At 43.6% G+C, this 21,067-nt stretch overlaps 1 protein-coding gene across 1 annotated transcript in view; it reads left to right on the forward strand.

Moving 5' to 3' along the window:
• Positions 1 to 21,067, forward strand: part of LOC121046024 (serine protease 33-like) — a 62,026-nt gene that overhangs the window by 31,514 nt on the left and 9,445 nt on the right. The window contains exon 5 of the mRNA XM_040499633.2: positions 7,871 to 8,049. Within this exon, the coding sequence (XP_040355567.2) occupies positions 7,871 to 8,049 (179 nt within the window). The remainder of the gene's footprint in view (positions 1 to 7,870; positions 8,050 to 21,067) is intronic.

Consider the following 21,067-nt stretch of genomic DNA (forward strand, 5'->3'; position numbering starts at 1 on the left):
TTTCTACCAGCTTCGCTCTTGCTCAAGGTTGTTAAAGAGAAGCTACGGAGGTTCTTGAAAAAAATGGGTTAGAAGTTAATTCTGATGTATTTTTACCCCGTGAACCCTAATACCCAAACCATTTGCTGCGCAAGTATTGTTAAACGCGAGGAAACGCGAAAGGGAGTCGCTGTACGTTACGTCGTCGACGGATCTTTTGGCTGCCCAAGGCTAGGGAGGCGGGGCTTCAGCCCTATTATGAAATTGCTCTTATGGCTCTCCGGCGCGTCGCATTGAAATATAATTGAGATACCTGTTATTTTAAAGGCCAAGTGAACGCAATAAGAGTGTTTTTTTCTCAAATGCAGAAGTGCCACATCTTCCCTTTAAGTACCGAAGTACAAGTAACTGGAAATCGATATCTAGGTACTTTTGTCGCACCTGAGGTACAAATCTAGGTACTTTCATTTTTTGTTATCTGTATCTGTATTTTAGGTACATTTTCCAGTAACTTGTAACTAAGTGAAGTTCCTTTTTACAGGTACTTTTCTACTCACTCCGACAAAATGGTAGAAACTGTAAATCATGAACTGACCATGTGCCGTGATTAACGTTGAGTTGGGTACGACCTGGGAGTCACTAGGGAGTTTTCGTAGACCGCGCTGCCCCATCCGCTAAGCCTTCCGCAACGAAGAAGTTGCTACTGCGCCTGCGCGCCGATAGCCTTGACTGCGGAGTTCCCGCTATCGTAGCGGGTTGCGCAGGGCCTTGCGGGACGGCGAAACGATCTACGAAAATTCCCTACTGACTTGATCGAACGACGTTTTATCGAACGAAGCCGCTCCCATGATGTTTCATTGAACGACACTTTAGCGAATGGCGGTTTATCATTTAAGCGAACGGTGGGTTACCGATGCCGTTTTAGTAAAACAAATTTATCGAATCGCTTCTGAATTTCGCGTGGGGAAAATAGCGGCCGGTTTCCTTCATCTCAATCCGAAATCGACTTCATTGCGTGTCTGAAGCTCCTCTGACAGCTATACAAGGGAGGAGATAACTTGAAAGATGTGCGCAGTTTCTGTTACCTGTATCTTGTCGTGGTAGTGGCTCTCTTCTGCAATAAAGACCAATAAAATTATAATTGAAAGTAAATTATAATTACAATCGTAAAGTAATGTAACATCGCGTATATAATGCAGTTTCCATTAATAAATAGGACTTCAATTTGGCAGTCATAAAAACTGAAAAAAGTTCCAAAAGGAAATAAAACAGCTTATTTTCTTCCGACTAACAAAAGAAAAAAGAAAACGAGGAAACTTGAAGTTTTTCGCTCGACGGCGCGAAGTTTAGGTGCATAAGCACTCGATTTATGCGTTTCTTCATGCGGCCGACCTTTTCTGGGCCCGTCGACGTCAGCACCGGCTCTGGGCGCAAGAACGTCAATAAGCGAGTTTCGGCGGTTTCGGTGTGACAGGGTAAACAATGGAAGCTGTGACCTCGGTGAACTGATTGGAGCGTGGGGATAAGGCACGTGAGGACTCAACTCCGATGTGGACATAGCATTGACACCAATAAAGCACATTTATCGAACTTCTTTTTGTATGTATCTTTATTATAAAATGCTTTACTTCCAATATACTCTGACAAATTTGGGGAAAATAAATAAAGTATCTTTGAAGTAACTCTATCTGTACCTAGGTACATTTTAAGCGAGTACCTAGGTACCTTTTCATAAGAGTAACTGTAAAAGTATCTTAGGTCCATTTTGGAAGTAAATTTTACCTTCCTGCTCTTCTTCGTGTTTCATATTTTAGGGGTTGGCCAAAAGCTTCCTCTAGCCATAAAAGTTAAAGGCACAATAAAATTGCAATAAATATTGTTTATAGTTTCTTTTATTGGTGGCTTTTGTAGCAATACTTAAGTGTTTTTTTTTTATTTAAGCAACCGGGCATTTGTATATAATATAGGTAGTATATGCAAGTCTAGTTAATCGCAATCTCCGCCAGCGATTTGATCTTCAAGAACACTGACTCGCCTGCCAGAGCTTGACACTTGATATCTGGCTCACCCTGCTTTCAGGCAGCAGAGGGCATATGGTTAACATGACTGTTTTATTCTAGCACTCACTTCTAGCATCCCCGAGGATATTCCAGGAGTTGCAATTAGCATACAGTAGCAAATAAATTATGGTAAAGTAGCTTCCAACAACATGTTAATTCTTGAGGCCGCCAGTACCATTGCGGTAAAATCAGCATAGTTCAAGCAATGATTGAGTGACAGGCTTAAAATTGGCCTATTCAACTGGTTGTATTCAAAATATAACCAATACATTTACATCGAAGTCTTACATCCAGTATTTATAGAAACTTATGGGCTATGATGTAAAAAAGTTAGAGAAAAGAAGAAAATGTGTTAAAAAAAATAACAAATCGGCTTCAAATATCTAAAAAATTATAATTGCCACAAGTTGGGAGCTACATGTATTTTTTCCTTCACATTGACATTCGCACAAAGGTCACATCCCTAGACAGCTTACAACCATAGCTATGCAACGAATACTTGTGTTATCTCATTATATTTAACGGTTCGCTTGCTACCGTAATTCAAATTTGAGGCAAAACTGCTTTAAAAAGCAAGTTGGCTATTTTACACGAAAATAACTACAAAACTACAAAATCAGTGCTTTATTGGTAAAAATGGCCCGTGATATTCCCTGTAGTGTACAAATACATTAGCCGTTTCAGTAAAGCCAATAGTCTTGAAACGAGCGCAAAACATAAGAAAACGTCGAACTGAGTATTTGACACACTTCATCTCAAAGAAACTCGGAGTGCCAGAAGAAGGCACTTCGAGTAAAATAGTCTCGTTCTACTTTCCTAAAAGCCACTTTTGTTAAAACACAAACAAACAAACACAGAACTATTACATCAGTAAGAACAATTGAAGATCCCCCGACATGTTTGGCTGAATTCAAATAAAATCAGGCTTTGAATAATTGAGAAAGAGTGCAAAGGTGTAATTTCTTGTGGATCTTGTCAAATATCGAGCGACTCGTAGATCAGAAATATATTTTCGTCAGTTTTCATGTAACAAATACAAGCATATGGAGCATAACATGGGGGCGATTTTTTTTCTTCTTTAGGATGTAACACGTTCCCAACTTCAGTTGAACTGTTTTCCAGACCTCGTTTTGCTACGCAGTTGCCGGTTCGCTTCCGTTTATGTCTCAATATTATGGGACCGGCGATAACCCTGGGCTATATTTGTCGTTTCTGATTATTGTCACATATATCTGTTGGTGTGGCTACTGAGAAGCAGTAACTGCCCGAAAGTGCTCTTGAATATGCTTTTTTTAAATGTCTTAACCTTCCTAAGTAATACACTGCTTTAAAGTGTAGGCTTGCGTAGCCTGGAATAAGTGCCGTGCATTATACGATAATTACAGCTCTTGAGAATTATTCGAATTTAATGTGTGTTACTTAGTAAATCTAAAGAAAGTTTGAAGCAAAGTAGAAACATTTTTAGCGAAAGCAACGGCCACCAATCGTCTTTCCGTAATGAATTTGTGTTCTAGGGTGAAGTTGTCAAGTGTTTTTCTCGCTTTCACAATATATCAATAAAATAAATTTCCCTCTTGCCACCAAGGTGAACAGAACATTTCGATCGCTTCTTCGACTTTATAACAGTGGCCTAGTCGTCATTGGTTCATTTATCGTAACGCTTAAATTACAAAGACTTCTATTTTATTTGAAATCAAGGTAAGCGGCAGTTTAGCTGGATTGGAGTTTATATTAGCTGATTGTTTACGCTCCACATATAAATTCGAAATATTACGTCATATATATATATATATAAATTGGTAATATTACGACAGTTTCGCCGAGAGGCTCGGCTTCGTCAGGAGAGAGCATACATGCCATACTCCTGATGAAGCCGAGCCGCTCGGCGAAACTGTCGTAATACATACAATAAACTCCTAGCATAGCATCCCTGCAAGTACGGATCTCTGCCTCATTACATTTTCCCGGTCCATTTTGCTCAAACTACACCGCCTCACCTATATATATATATATATATATATATATATATATATATATTGACATCTTGGGGCTAAGTAGGCTGTAGGCGTATTTTTATAAAAGTAGATGCCACCGAAGGGTCAAACAAACTTGGACGATTTAATTGAACATGTATAATTCATACATAAACCGCGACGTTTCGAAGGGGGAAGGAAGAAGGGTCCCCCTTCGAAACGTCGCGGTTTATGTATGAATTATACATGTTCAATTAAATCGTCCAAGTTTGTTTGACCCTTCGGTGGCATCTACTTTTATGTATATATTTATATATATATACGCCCAGTATATATAAATATACTGAGCGTCGTACCGCGTTCCACGCGGCGGCGTGTGTTTCCAGAACACCTCCGATTGGATACATTTCGTTTCTTGTTCATTAATAAGACAGGTAGGAAACGCCAGAAAGCCAAGGTGAAATGGTGTAGAGGTTAGCACACCATACCGGACATTGGGAGGCACAGAGTTCAAATCCTGGCTCCGCCGTTTTTTGGCTTTCGGCGGGTTCCTGAAAACTTTGATTCTTTGATTCATTGGATTAAGTACGGTTCATTCATCTGCACATGTTCGTTTATATCAACGTTACTAAAACACTCAGTTGGGAAACTCCCATAGAGAGAGCTTTGAAAAAGTGGCCCCAATCTGTCTCCGAGCACCGAGCTAATGACGAACACAACTCCACATTTCTCCCGCAGCGGCCCCTCGAGGAACTGCACGTGACTTCTAATTTGGCTTTAAGAACAGATACAGTGGAAGAGGTTGCAAGGGTGCCACCCCCGTCTCCCCGGCGGACGCAGTGCGTCGACCTACCAAAGTTAAAATGCACCTAGGTCGAGACGCGCCACCTGAAAAGGCCGCTGAGGCATGGTTGTATAAAAACAATATTAATTGTGTCGCGAAACCCTGCAAACTAAATATTTTAAAAACATAATGCGCCCCTTTTTTTGTACTAAACTCCAATAAATTTCATACAAAAAGTCTTTTCCGTTTGTTTTTACGCAAAAACAGGCTTTCAAAAAGCTCAAAGTGACCACAGTACAGACAAGTGACAAAGAGTGGCGCTGTTGTCGCATTTAGCTCGGTCTCGGTGGACGCCAGCGGCCCAAGCTTTGACGGCGAGTTTCCCAACTGAGTGTTTTAGTAACGTTGGTTTATATATATATATATATATATATATATATATATATATATATATATATATATATACAGGGTGTTTTTTTTATTCTTACACATTTGTTTAAAAAAAAACGTGAAAGCTACAATAATGCAGTTTGTGCAGGTAGGTTATACGGCCAGGCGGACATTATGTGGGTGGCTAATCTATGCGATAAGTCGGCTAATTAATTAAAATTCGTTAATTAACTTTTTAATTACTTAAAATAAACATATGGCTTCAATTAGAAAATTGCTGAGCATCATCGAAAAACTTTTAATTAACTATTTTTAGCAGGATATAACGCCAGGGCAGCATTTTAGGGCGTTCTGTAAAAACGCTCTATTTGGACGCATTTCCAGATTTCGGTTTCTTATCGGAGCGCATCTTCGCGCCCGCGATCCTGCTCCGCGGTGGTCGCGACGCGAAGCCACCTCCTCGCTTCCCTCGTAGAATGGAGGGAAGTACGGCGCACGTGTGTTGCGCGTCTCAGCCACTGGGGAGCAGGACCGCGGGCGCGGTGATGCGCTCCGATAAGAAACCGAAATCTAGAAACGCGTCCAAATGGAGCGTTTTTACAGAACGCTGTAAAATGCTTCCCCGGCGTTATATCTTTCCAAAAATCGTTGATTTAGTGGTTTTCGATGATGCTCTACAAGTTTCTAATTGAAATCATATGTCTATTTCCACTAATAAAAAGAGTTGATTAACAAATTTTAATTAATTAGCCGACTTATCGCAAAAATTAGCCACCCACATAATGTCCGCCTGGCCGTATAAGTTATAACCCACCTGCACAAACCGCATTAGTGTAGCTTTCACGTTTTTTTTTAAACAAATGTGTAAGAATAAAAAAAGACACCATATATATATATATATATATATATATACGAAATCGTGCAGGTGAATGAACCGTACTTAATCCAATGAATTAAAGAATCCAAGTTTTCAGGAACCCGCCGAAACCCAAAAAATGGCGGAGCCAGGATTAGAACTCTGGGCCTCCCAATGTCCGGTCGGGTGTGCTATATATATATATATATATATAGAGAGAGAGAGAGAGAGAGAGAGAGAGAAAGAGAGAGGTAAATATACATTTCGAAACAAATATGTTTGTGTAAAATATCGTAGCGCCTAAATGGTGGAATCAATGCAGAACAAGTGTTCATGTACAGGTCAAAAAGTACATCTAGATATGTTTGGCAATCTCATCACTACATTTTTTAACACAAAACATTTATATCGAGGGGAAAAAGTATTTCCCAAAAGCTTGGTAACGTGTTACGATGTGTCGAACTTTGCCGAAAACATTTGGGGACTCAACTTAAAAGCTGAGGTTCGATAAAAGTCCGCGACACCTCCAGTTGTTTGTTTTCGCTTAGACGCGTTAGTCTCCGCAATTCGCACCCGGTCACTGTGCGAAGACCCTCTTGGTAGCTCTCTGCATAAAAGGGTGGCGCCATTTGAATGGGCTAAGTTCTTCATCTTCCTGCGACCGCACTTGATGCGCTCTACGCCGGCTTGTTCCAAAACTTTTGTTGTTGTCGAGGGCTTAAAATGGAGGCAATTAAGAACAATATTTTACATTTGTCGAAAAACATTAAGCAAACTAAGTATAATTTTTGTTTCGTTATGACACCAAGCTCGTTATTCCCCCTTGTTTCCCACCTACCCCCGTACAACATAAACAACATTCGCCTTCCTTCTAGCCTAGATCCTCTTAAGTTTTGGCATGCTATTTTTTACGTACTTTAGTGAGACACTGGAACAGCATTGCAATAAACGCATCAAAAATATTGGTTGAGCTTAAACGCGCTTGGTAACACTTATAAAATTCAAAATCTTATTCCTTCGGCCAACATAGCCAGTACGCAAAATGACCGCATGGATGTTTTGTTTTAATGAAAATAGAGGCAATAACGTTGCTGAGGTTATACTTTACTCTGTAGTAAGGCGGCGTATGAATCCAAACTCTGCTAACCATCAACTAATATATATGTTCGTGTTTTTGTTTTAATGAGAGAGTTTGTCTAGAACAGTTTGTTTGCCCTGCTTGCTTTTAGATCTATGGGCTTGATGAAAGAAAAAACGTTGTTGAAACTTCCTCATATCTTACATAAGACAACTATTATTTTTACTATCGTTCTGTGCGAATTGAAAAATTAAAGGGGAAAAGAATAAGTGTGTTGCAGTCAGCCTGACGTCGAACTAAGTGGGCTTTATCACTACTTTTATTGCATCACAAATAACGAATATTTAGGATTCCCATAATGAAGGTAATAGGACACTTGCAGAAACCATAAAATTAGCTATTATATACACGTTACGAAAATTTCTACAGTGATCGTTTGATATTTTTGCATCGATTAATCTTTTTAACGCGTGTTTTGTTAAAGCTGGTGAGAAATCTTACGCTTTTATGTTCAACAAAGCAAGCTTTTATTACAATGAAGGGTAATCCGCGAACTATGTTATATATATATAGTTAAAGACGGATATAGGGCTTCGAGGATATATGAAATAACGGTTAACTAAATGATATAGTATTTGCGCACCCTTGAGACTTGCGCTCGTTTTTATGGTTACCCTTTGACAAAAGTCTTTAAGTGTGTTGATGATACCGCTAATAAAACTGAAATTCCGGGGTTGGTTTTCATTTCAGATTCGTTTGGAGACGATAGGCTCAGTTCGTACATGACGGACGTGCTGCAGAAAGTGGACGTGAGGATCATGAGCAACATCCAGTGCAACGGATTGTACAGCGAGGCAGACAAGTCCATCCGCGTAGCCAGGGAGCAGCTTTGTGCCGGACACAAGGAAGGCAAGAAAGACGCCTGCACGGTACAGAACCTTAAATCTATTAAAACAATAATCTTTTTACATCGGAAATGAAGATGCAGGTACTCCTTCGAAGAGCACATGGAGAGTCGGTAAATGCGAACATAAAAGGTGATTCAGTGAAAGGTGTTGGGCAGCCGCAGCGAACAAAAAATCAATGTTGTGCGGTTAAATTTTAGATTCCAAAATGATTTTACAAATTGAAGCGTGATGGAAAGCCACGCGAATAAAAAAAAATTAACAAAAACGATGAGAAATCTGCACGCCTCAGGTTGTAATTTCAGAGTGTGCCGCGTGTTTCGATCCCACTAAGTGTTGCGGTTATTATAGTGGTGTCTAGCGGGAGAAATGACCATTTTCCGGTTGGCGGATTATTTATCGGCTTTTGATTAATGCTAGTGTATTTTCTGGCTGTGTGAAATCTTTGATAAATTTTATGTAAGATTCATAAATAACTTAAGTTACGGGGAAACTTTATTTCATGGTTTCATTCCTTACGCTATAAAACTTGCGGGTCAGTTTGAGCAGCAGTCGACGCCACTGGACTCTGACGGCGGCGAACTTTGGAACATGCTTTATCGAATTTGTGCGTTGCCGTCTGCGGGCATTTTTTAGGCCTTCAAAGTAAGATTTACCTAGTGAAATATGCCCAAATGTGAAAAAGACGGCTATACGATTCTAAACTTTGAGATGATACTGTAAGTTCAACGTCAGACAGTAAAATTTTACTATACTATAAAAAAAGATGTTTCTAAAAATCGTTGTACTATGGTTAGCAAAGCCTTGAACTGCCACTAAATGTTGTACAGCAGATTGAAATAATCGACGTGCTCGTACGAGGGTATGGAAGCAACCTGGATCCAAAGTAATATCAAAACGAAGCAATCGATATTTCTCTGTGCATGGAGAAAGTCTCAGTCACCAGGGAGAGCTTCTTTTTATGGGTAAGTTTTGACAGACAATAAAAGGTATTAAAATGTCATTCTTCCCACACATGAAATTTAGAGTTTTAGCGTTTGTTTTCTTAATTCTGAGTGCGGGATCATTATTTGGTGAGTTGGCAGGACTGGTTCCTTTTGTTGCTGCAGAGCTTCATGAAAAACGAAAAAAATTAGTTATTTTATTGCGACTCGATCGTAGTGCATGGCAAGCGCGGTGGTGCACTAAAGTTACCACGTGTGCTCCAGGCGCATGGTTGGCGGTGAAAAAAGTCGCATGATAAGAAACGAAAAAACTCTCGGATCGCTTCAATGTTGGGTAAATTGTTTTGACCCAGAACAACGAAGCACGCACCTGGAATCCTGCTACATTTGACTGATTTAATGGTTTTCAATGGTGCCCATTAAATCTATATTAGATGTATGTTTACGATAACATATTAAAACGTTATGAAGTAAAAATTAGTGAATTATTCAAACGATTAATTTTCTTTTGAAATTTCTTAGGTCCGCGGTAGCCGGCATTTTGTTACAAAGAAGTTTCTTTTCTTTCGAAGCTTTCAAAATCTTCGATGAAGCACCCTATATATAAGCAAAGCAAGGCATTAGCAAAAAGAAACAGTAGCGTCACCGCTACATAAGGGAACGATCACGCTAACCTAGCGGCATTTAAGTTAGGACCATGGCTTAAGAAAGCCGTACGACCTCACATAGAACTGTGGCTCACTGGAGAAGTCTTCGCTGTAAATTGACACTGCATGAGACTGCTTTTCAGAGTACTACCTTTCATATTTTGGGGCTCAAAAAGTTTATCTCACATCCGTTAGGAAGTGAAAACCCGAGTTTATCTAGGCAATGGTTGCTAAAACATTTCAAAATCTCGTCTTTTTTTTTTATTCGGCAAGTAGATTGATACATTTTTTCTCTTACTTTTTTTAAGTACAGTATACGTCGATGTAACCATTTTTGACACCGAGACAAAATGTACTTGTATAGCAATTTTCAATACCCGTATCCGAGTTTCCAGACTTGAAATTAAAATATCCGCTTTATACAAAGACCGGCATTGAGAACGACCAGTGCAAACAGAGCCGGCTCGTGTCCGTCACCTCGGATTCTTCAGCATCTTCGCAATAGGGATCCCCTACAGGCTCAACTTTTATATGGCGAATTCCAAGGTAGATCCGGAGCGCTTTCCGAAATCCGCGAAGGAAGCAAACGTCCGCTCCGTCGGACCCGCCCCGAATCGACGAGCGGAAGATGAACTCCCATTTTTAGAGGGACCCACCGATTCGCTTAAGACAGTCGGCCATTCAAAATGGCCGCTGCTCGGACTTGACAAGCCGACCAACGCCTCAGCCGATTGAGCTTTCCAACGACCAGTCAGAACTGTCACTGTTTAGCTACAGAAATACCACATGACACAGGCCGGGCGAAAATGTCCGTACCATGGAGCCCGTGTCAAAAATAACGAGGAAGACATCCTCATTCGCCACCGACACATACCTTTCCGCCGCCTTGAAACGGCGGGGAACGCACAGTGATCACCACTGGTGGGGTTCAGATTGCTGGTAAGACTTTACTATACACCAAGAAATAACAAGTCATTACTTGCACGGTCGTTTGCGTATCTGTTCTTGCTTTATTGCACGAGAAAACGCCGGCTGCATGCAGTGTAAAAAGGTAAACAATCATTGTCTGCTAAATGAAAAAACCTAACCTTGCGTTTGCCTCCAATTTTTCTGTCATTCTTTTTCTCGTTCTTCCTCTCACGATCGCAGATGTCAGCACCTACAATTTACCACGCTTCAGTCCCGGCTTTGAATCCCTTATTCACGCGAGGTAGAAGCGTTCGAGACGTCACTATCCTGCCTAAACAACCGACGCACCAGAACAGACGAACTCGACGGCCCGACCGGTCCGGCGACCTCGCAAACCACGCCGCGCATGCGCACTGCCGAGTTCAAGGAAATGGCGTATGCGCTTTTGTCAACTTCCGCTAAGATCTTCAGAATTCCACGGAGCGGTTGTGGCACAATTTGGGGCGCTCCACTGGGCAAGCGTTGCCAGAGATCTACGAAGGGAAGATGACCAACTCGCACGATCAACGAGCGGAATAGGCGCTCTCCGAATTGAGCGCTTTTAGGGAGTTCGAGATCTGCGAGCGGAATTCACCATCACAAAATGACCTGGGCGAGTAATATGTGGAGAACTCTCATAAGCATTGATTGGGTTGCCCACTCCACATGCTTTACAATCCTGGCAGAACATGCAGTCCAAGTCATATCGATGAGTGCATGTTTCAGGCGATGTGCGCTTATAACCACCTGTTGTCCATAAATTTTCAATTTAAAGGTTTTCGTGTTTAGACGAATTACTTCGTAGGGACCGTTGAATTGTGAATCAAAGTGATCCTTTTTTTTTTTGGAAAAAAAAAACGTGTGTGGACGTTTGTAGGTTTTTGTTGATAAATTCACTTTGTTGTGATGGGGCTCGTGGCTCAACTGGTTGTTGTAATTGCATTGTTTTGCGTAGGCTAGGTAAATGATTCGTAATATCATTTGTTGAGAATGTACAGGGTCCGATCGAGAAAAGTAAACCCTACTTTTTGGCCCGCGTAAAAAAACTACGCATCGCATAACGCTCAAACTTCGCCAGAATGTAACCCTAGCGGTCCAAGCAAGATGCCAAAGTTTCGGAAAACGAGCTTGCCTGGATCAAAAGATAAAATAAAAAAACGAGAAATCTCTACGGGGAGGCTCCGACCACGGAAAGACGTAGACGGAGGCCGTCTGCTTTGCGTTGCATCGCATAGGTGGCGCCACCACCTATGCGGGTTGGCGGGTTATCACGGGCATCTGCCGGGCTAGGCGGCAAATTCGGAATTGTTCTTTATTATTACTGAAGTTTCCCTTACGCACATGCTTTTCACTGCAACGAAAATAAATATTACACGCTCTCATTCGTGATACTTCGGTGCATTTCCTCAGGCATAACATTTCTTCATGCTAATTATTTTAGCAGATGTCGTCTACTTTGCTCTTCGCAAACCCGAACACCGGTTCCCCCGTTGATTACTTTTAATCTCTACCGTGTTTTGCTGCACTTTCCTGCCTGATGAGGCAATTAAATCAAAAGCAACGCGCAGACGTCGTGGTTTGGTATTTAAAGCGCAGAAGCTTTAAGGAAGCTCGCCGCCGATACCGTCGAGTGCACTGTTCTAGGCCGCCGTCAAAGACAATCATCTGGAAGTGAATCCAGCGTTTTGGCGCAGTGGGCAGCGTCGCGTACAAGAAGCACGTCTTCGCCAGCACGCCAGAGAAAGAGCAGCTCGCGTACTGGATCATGGGTGCTTTCGAAGCGGACCCGCACCTGTCCACGAAGAGAGCGGCGAATTTTTTTGGAGTTTCAGATTACACTGTACGCCGGATTCTTCGCCGACACAACTTGCATGCCTAGAAGGTTCACGTTCTCCACGAGCTGAAGCCTGAAGACTATGAAGGACGGCTCGATTTTTGCCGCGAAGACATCCTAAGGATCGCAGCCAACACCTCCCATCTGTACTTCTTTCTGTTCTCGGAGGAGGCCGTCTTCCACCTCGACGGAAAAGTCAACGCTCAGAACTGCCGGCACTGGAGCAACGGCCACCACACTGGACAATGGAGAAGTCTCAGTACTCTCCCAATGTAACTGTCTGGTGCGGGATCTTGAGGGAGGGTATTGTTGGTCCTTTTTTTTTCCATGAGTCTGTGACGGGCAGAAGTTATCTGCGCACCTTGAAGGTGGAATTTCTTCCCGAGCTCGAGGCCCTCCACATGAAACGACAAGTTTCCGTATTCATGCAAGATGGAGCGCCCCCACACTGGTGGACCTTCGTCAGGAAATGGTTAAGTCACACCTTTCCTGGACGCTGAATGGGAAGAGGCTGGCCCAGCATGCCATGGCCACCGCGATCCCCTGGCCTAACAATCAGTGATTTTTTTGTATGGAGGTTCATCAAGTCACAGGTCTACACCGGCCGAATCCCCACCCTCGACATCCTCAAGCAACGCATTTAGGCTGCGTTTCTGCTCCTTACGGACGAAATGAGAGCTGCGATGTTTGCCGAATACGAGGCGAGACTTGGACGTTGCACCTGGCAGTTGGGAAGTCACATTGAGGCAGAACCGTAATAGGACTACGGTGTTGCCTTCCAGTGCCTGCCCCAGACGCACTCCAGATACTTTCATCTGGAAGTAAGAATAGCTTCCGCGATGTGCGCGGTCTTTTCCCGTTTTTATTTCGTTTACCTCTGACAAATTGCCCTTTTTAGGGCTGCCAATTACGGTTGTCGGCTGCTGAGTCTCTCTCATCTGGTGTCTCCGGATCATGCAAATGGTGATCCTGGTTCTTTGACGGGGCAACTTAATTGTCCAGCACTGAATCTAACTCCCAGCAAACCAAAAGTACTGAATTCCTTTAATAATATTAACAATAATAAATTTGAACGTGTTCGAGACTTGACATAATGCGTAAACCGGGTCACAAAGTCGCTGACTTGGCATCTTCTGCCTCTCCCTTTTTTAGTTTTCATTGCCCACAAAAAAAAAACAGAAAAAAAGAAAAAAGAATCAAGTACGCAAACATGAAAAACGGTACAGAATTTAAAAAAAAAGGAAAATATATTGGGCCAGCTGAAGTTCGCGTGCAACCGAAAGAGGCTCCTATGACGGCGGAGCCCAAATATTGTAACTTTAAAAAATTAATTAGGTTATAAACGGTTTACTGACAGTGAGCAGACTTGGCCACTAGAGGAAGCTACCACTTCCATACCGAACATCCCATAATCTGCAGCACCAAGTGTCGAAGGTGCCACCGAACGGGAAGAATAGGTGCACCACGGCGTTCGAGTTTGCGAAAAGCAAAGCAGACGACATCTGCTAAAATAATTAGCATGAAGAAATGTTATGCCTGAGCATATGCACCGAAGTATCACAAATTAGAGCGTGTAATTTTTATTTCCGTTGCAGTGAAAAGCAGTGCGTAAGTGAAGCTTCAAAAATGATAGAGAACAATTCCGAATTTGCCGCCAAGCCCGGCAGACGCCCGTGATTACCCGCCAACCCGCATAAGTGGTGGCGCTACCTATGCGATGCAACGCAAAGCAAACGGCCTCCGTCTGTGTCTCTCTGTGGTCGGAGCCTCCCCGTAGAAATTTCTCGTTTTTTTTTTCTTTTATCTTTTGATCCAGGTAAGCTCATTTTCTGAAACTTTGGCATCTTGCTTGGACCTCTAGGGTTACATTCTGGCGGAGGTTCAGGGTTCTGCGATGCGTAGTTTTCTTATCCGGGCCGAAACGTAGGGTTTACTTTTCTCAATCGGACCCTGTAGATGTCGCTTGCATAAATTGCCCTGGAGGACTAAATGTTGTCCCGTACACCAGCTCCGCTAATGAGCAGCCCAGATCTCCTTCCAAAGAGGACCCAACACGAAGAACTAGAACGGGAAGTCCTTCACTGCACCGAGATGTTTGATGGGCTTGGAGCGCGGTCTTCAGGTGGCGGTGCCATCGAACTGTCATCCCCTTTGCTTGAGTGTGATATGATGTGGCGCGTATTCGAGCGCTTTCAAAGAGACGTGTGTGAGGTCGGCAAAAAGCTTCGACTGAAATTAACTTCCACGAACTGCGGCGATGATTGATAGACACCAAACCGTGCTACTCATCCGGTCATAATAACTTGAGCCCGAGTAGATGCGGGAATGTCAGATATGAATATAGACTCAGGCCAGCGCGTAAAGCGGTCTACACAGATAAGAAAACATTTATTAGCGTTAGGTTGTGGAAGGACTTCATCCAGATTGATGTGGATATGATCAAAGCGCCTACCTGGTAGAGGAAATGTTGACAAGAAGGTTTTGGTGAGTCGTTGAATTTTTTCTCTCGCTGGTATTTGTGACAGAAACGTGCTCAGGCTCGCACATCCGCATTCAATCTTGTCCAAACAAAGCGGGATGCGACCAGATTTTGTGTAGGCCGTATCCCGGGTTGAAAAAACAGGTGACAATCTCCGAAGACTGGCCTTCGGAAGTCAAGGGGGACATATGGGATGGAAAGACCTGTGAATGTGTCAAAAATTAAAGTCTGAGTTGAGGATGGTAAGGGTATCACCTGGAATCTTATAGATGAAGACAGCCGAAGTTGCGTCAGCCCTGTGTTTTGCTGCTGTGCATTGGCCATGGCAGTAAAATCGCCCTGATGACTTGGTGGTATTCGTAGGCTAGCAACGTCTGCTGGTGACATAGTGGGTGCAACAAAGTTGGCTTTCCTTGAACATGTCTGGTATCGGACGTAAATTTTGAAATGAAGGCTAAATGGCGAAGTTTTATATGTGTGTATTCACATCCACTAGTACCCAGAGCGAATGTGGAGGTTACGTCAATCGAGGAAATGTCTGAAATGTTTTAAGGCCAAGTAAATTGCAAGGAGCTCTCTTCCGAAGGTACTATACTTTGTCTCTGTTGTTGTCAGTTTGTTGTAAATGAATCCGAGTGGACGCCACTGACTCATCACGTGTTGTTGAAGTACAGCGCCGTCCGCTGTTCCCGAAGCATTCAACATGAGGTTCGTGGGGGCGTCTGGTTTCGGATGGACTAAGAGGATGGCGACGGCTATCGCCTCCTTGTCTGTTGGAAGGCAGCCGTTGCAGCGTTTGACTAAGAAATATCAGATGACGCGCGTCGGTGACCAACAAGGATGTCGTTTAAAGGTTGTAGCTAGTAAGTGCAGTGGGGAATGAAGCGTCTCCAAAAGTTCAGGAGGCCCAAGAATTCCAATAATTTTCGCAAGTTTGTAAGCGGTGGAAAATTTCTAACCGCACTCACTTTAGATGGGAGAGGCGTAACATAAATGTGGTCTACATGGTGTCAAAGGAAGTTTATCATTTTTGAACACTTAATTCGCATTTGCTGGCGCTAACGATAATACCGTGAGCGTAAAGGCATTCAAAAAGCTGATGTAGATGTCGTTTATATTCACTGTCTGATTCGATGGCAATTAGGATATTAACTAAGCAGGCAAAAGAAATGTCCAAACCACAAAGCACTTGGTCGATGAGGGGTTGGAATGTTTGAGCCGCATTGCAGAGTTCAAAGTGCATGCGAACAAATTAAAAAAAAAATCTAGATGCGTCATGATGGTAGTTTTGGGGATCTCGTCGAGTGACGTCAGGATTTGGTAAAACGCACGAATAAGATCACTTTTTGAAAATACCTCTTTCCCATGAAGGTTGGCTGCGGAATATTTCAAATGCTGGAATGGGTATGATCGGGAGTTGTGCTCCTGTAGAGTGTCCAATAGTCCCCGCACAGGTGCCAGTCACCGTTACTCTTGGGAACCATATAAAGTGGAGAGGTCCAACAGCTGGAAGATGGACGAACGAAATCGAGGTCAAGCTTGCGTTGACACTCTTGTTTTGTAGCGTGAGCTACACTGGCCGAGGTTGAGCAGTTTCGCGTGGCTCACATAATGAGCCGTGCTCCATGCTGCGCATGCTCGAGGAGCAGTGACGTCACACAGCGCACAGCTGGCGCGCCGGAGCCGCCGCCGCCGCGCGCTACGCCACTGCCGCGCGCGCGCCTCGCCGTTCTGCGTGACGTCATAGCCGCGGCAGACGCACTGACGCCGCCGCGTGTCCAGCTGTGCGCCACCGTTGCGCAGTAGCCAAGTCTGACGCTGCACCGAAGCCGCTTGATAGCGCTTCTCATTTTGTGCGCACAAGCTCACGCCACGTATATCCTGGCGTAGCCGAGCTAACCCACCGCAATTTTTTTTTTGTTGCAAAAAGTTTCTCTGGAGGCATTCGGCGAGGTCGTGCGTACACAGAAGGTCCAGTTGTGCGGTTCTGATAAAGGATATCATGCCCGATCGGGCATTCGGTACTGCGAGGCTGTGTTAAACCCGAAAATGAGCAGCATTATTTTTCAAACGATGATTTTGGTTTAGAGCGAAAAAGTGTCGAACCGACGATAGCTAGTTTAGAGGGAACTCCACACACAGTGAGGTGTGTGTTGAAGTCGAGTAGACGCCGTTTACGCGTGTCGATGAGACGATGGAAGTGACCTAAGGAGTGCACTCCAAATCTATAGTGCCTGACTTTAGGAACTATGAACACTCGGGGGAAGTACAGCGTAGTCGTATTACTAACTTTTCATAACTTTCGCCTAATGTGAGAACGGGAGTTCCCTTTGCCACTCCAGGGAAATGTCTCTATGGTTTGTCTTGAGTCTTTACTGTTGGCAGGTAATGCACTAAGTTCGGCTCTTTTGTTAATTAAAAACCTCAACCTAGTTTTACAATTCAAGAGAAAAAATAACGTATGACGCTCTGGCCGCCTTGAGTGGTAGGATACGGAGTGTCTCTTCTCGCGAGAGAACAAGGGTGACAGCCAACGAGATAGAGGGCCTTATAGCGATAAACTGGCAGCTGAAAGTGACTCCCAATCGGCAGCCGCCATGTTGCACATTTTGACCACTAGACATCTGACCTTATAGTTTAACGTCTAGATTTTAACGAAGTACCACTCACAAAAAATGGTTATTTATCTTTAATAACAGTACGGACGAGATAAGTTATGTAACTTTTGTTTTAAATCCAAAATGGAATTTTACGACAAACACTCGGGCAGCTTCGTAATGCCTCCGCTAGGTGCCGTTAGCAGCTGTGCTGTATTTTCGGTTTTTAGTAGAGCTTGACACTGACCTCTGGGGATAACTGTATTGAAAAAATAGTTTATCATGTTCTTTTAAAGCGATTGCAATAATAATCTTGGCTCAGCATGCGTAGTAGCCTTAGGATCTGTTAGGTCATATGTCTAGTTGTCAAAATTGTATGACATGGGAGCAGCCGAGTGAGGGATAGCAGTTTATCGCTCTAAGCTCCTCTTCCTCGTTGGCGACAGCAATTGCGAGTTCGTGGACACAATTCAGCGTGGCACCAGCACATTGGGTCGCCGTGTTCTCGGGGGTGTTGTATGCATGGAGACCTGTGGCGTTCGCTGGACCGACTGCGTTGTCGTGATGGATATCTGTGAATTTGGTGACGCGAGCTTAGCGGTGGGAAGCGCTCGGTAAATAGCTGGGGTCGCCTGTCTACTTCGGATTGAGGTTGACGCGGCTGGGAATCTTGACTTGTCGGCATCGTGGTGACCACAGTCGGCGTTTCAAGTGTAAATGATGCATTCTCAAAATCTGGTCTGCAAGTTTTACCATCGCGTGAAATGGGACACCGAATGAGGTGGTCAAAATCATGCGGGCGTTTGATGGGAGGTGTTGTAGAAATAACTTTCGAAGAATGCAGTCATCGATGTTTGCCGTCACGATCATGTCTCCTGCGTCGACGCAGTTGAGGCGGCTTGCGATCTCCAAGTTCTTTCTAAACGAAGAGTTGCCGAAGGCGGCGCTTTTTTTGTGTGTGGACGTCATACGTTTGATGAGCTCCTGCTTGAGCTTGTCATACAGCGCGTCAGGGGTTACTTAAGTGGGGCAGAGGGCCCTAACGGCGTCATAATGCTTCGTTGCTTGTGATGATATTCCGCGCGCGCAGCTAACCAAGTAGGCAACGCGGCCGTGCCCTAACGGTTATCGTGCTTGCCTCCCACGAAAAGAGCCGGGGCTCGATTCCTCGAAGCGACGTGTCTTTTATTTATTCTTGCAATTTCGTCCTCTGGTAAATTCGAGAATCATGTTGCTTGTTCGGGGTGAAAATGTTCTACGCGCTCAACCTTCTACGCCGACTGTTCAAGAATCCCCCGCATGTACATAAGGGGCTCCGCGTACCGTGGCGCAGTCAGTGTCGCCCAGCGTTCGATCCTGCTGTTACACCGAGTTCGACGCCCGCGACGTTCTGTTGTTTGTTATCTTTTGTTTCAGTTTTGTTTTGGGCACAAGTTCGCCCCATTAAACGTTTCGGTTTCCTCAGTTATTCCTTTCGTTACCTCGTCATTCGTGACAATATGCCTCGTGCAGCGAAAATGGACTCGGCATGTGCAAACCCCATGGCGCCATTCGCTAAGCAAAAAGGTGGAAGCTTGACGGAGACGACCCCAAGTTTTGCAGTCTGGCCACCGTGAGCTTGCACGTTGCTTGACGATCTACGTGGGTGGGTGAAATTGCGTCCGGGCCACCAATGTGGGAGTCGTCAGACTTAGAGTTAAAATAGCCGCTTCATAGGGAGACCGGCACTGAGAACGACCAGTGCAGGTGGAGTCGAGCTCGGGTCCATAACAGCGCACTCTCCAGCATCTTCGCTGCAGGGATCCGCTACATCCACAGTTCCATTAACTTCAATCAAATTGATACATTTTAACTGCTCAAAGAGCAGGTTGCGCTGAGTGAACCCCTGTATTTTGTGTATTCAAAATGATGTGATATACCTAAAATGCAGCTTTCTACTTATTTTACTCTTTATTTACATGTTCATTGATGTCTCTCGGTTAATTATTTTGTCTTCCTTTTTTTTAAAGATAACAAATTTTCCGAGTAATTTGGATCCTCTCAGGTATTTAAAACAGTATAAGCAATTTAGTTTGATATGCGTTTAGGGCTGTTTTGCTGGTTTTACCAGTATCTGATACGAATTTAGGGCGGGTCAATACAAAACAAAAACGGTTTTACCAGTAATACCGTCAGGTTCCCGCTGGTTTTAGCGGAAAAATTCACGTCGCGTCCCCTGACGTCACGTGACCGATAGATCCACTGAATTTCCCCTCTAAAATTAGCTGAAAAAGTCATGTCACGTGATCTGTACACCAATTTACGACGAATAAAATAATCCCTGGAGAAGGGGAACAAGAGGGGCAAGGGACAAACACAAATCTCCAAACACAGCTAGGTGACTGGAGCGCGACCGACAAAATCCGCCTGGTCCGGGTGTCGAACCCGGGACCTCTCCGTTACAGGTGGAGCACTCTACCAACTGAGCTAACCAGGGGTTAGACGTCAGCAGAGCAAACGGGTTTTATGAGCTGCCACCAGTCTAACACTAACAAGGGTGAACCTTGCAATTTAAAGTTATGATTATAATGCAATTAAATGCAAATGTGCAGGCTAGCTTGACTAGAATGACGAAAATAATCCCCGGAGAAGGCTAACAAGTGGGACAAAGGACAAACACAAATCTCCAAACACAGCGGTCGTGCACCAGTCACCTAGCTGTGTTTGGAGATAATGTTTGTCCTTTGTCTCACTTGTTCCCCTCTCCAGGAATTATTTTCGTCATTCTAGTCCAGCTCGCATGCACCTTTGCATTGAATTGCATTATAATCACACCAGTTTAGTTCCCCCGCTAAATTTAAAGGGAAAACTGATGTCACGTGACCTGACGCCACACGATCTATGCATCAATGCACTTTGCCTGTTATATTTAGCGAGAAGCTTGATGTCACGTGCCTTGACGTCAAGAGACCTATAAACCAATTAAGTTTCCTTGATTAATGTAATATTAAATTTTATAAAAATGATGTTTTTGCACTCCATGAAAGAACATTTAATGTTTCATACATAATTTTAAACTATCGCACCTTAAATAGTGCATTTCATGCATGATACGACTTTGGCGATAGAGGCCGCTGCCAATCTGATCTATTAGTTTTAGCGGCCTCTAATTCGCTGAAGCCTGAGTCGTTTTTTTTACCTGGAACAATAATGAAAAAAGACAAATCAGTAGACAAAGGTCAACCCTTATTGACATAAACAATACTAGCAGAAAGTAACTAAATGATGAACCCCACTGATTGTCAGGGTTGGTGAGAACACTTAAAGGAGCTGTGCAACAATTTCAGTGTTTTGCTTAAATAATTTTGAACTTGGTTTCTTGACCTTTCTAAAGTAAAGAACAAAAAACCGCTTTTGCCTGCATGTCCTAGTTTTTTTATTTTAAAAATAGACAAAGGTTGAATCTTTCGGCAGCTCTCAACTCCTTCACCATCTTCCGAGTCACGTGTGCTGTGACGTCAAAGGGGGTCGTGCGGGGTTTCGGTGAAGCTCTCTCTCTAGAGCCATCAGTGAGCGGCGAGAACTCGTCCGCTCGCGACCGTGTGACCACGTGC

This window comes from Ixodes scapularis, unplaced genomic scaffold (assembly GCF_016920785.2).
Source record: "Ixodes scapularis isolate PalLabHiFi unplaced genomic scaffold, ASM1692078v2 PGA_scaffold0__279_contigs__length_252992795, whole genome shotgun sequence".
NCBI lineage: Eukaryota > Metazoa > Arthropoda > Arachnida > Ixodida > Ixodidae > Ixodes > Ixodes scapularis.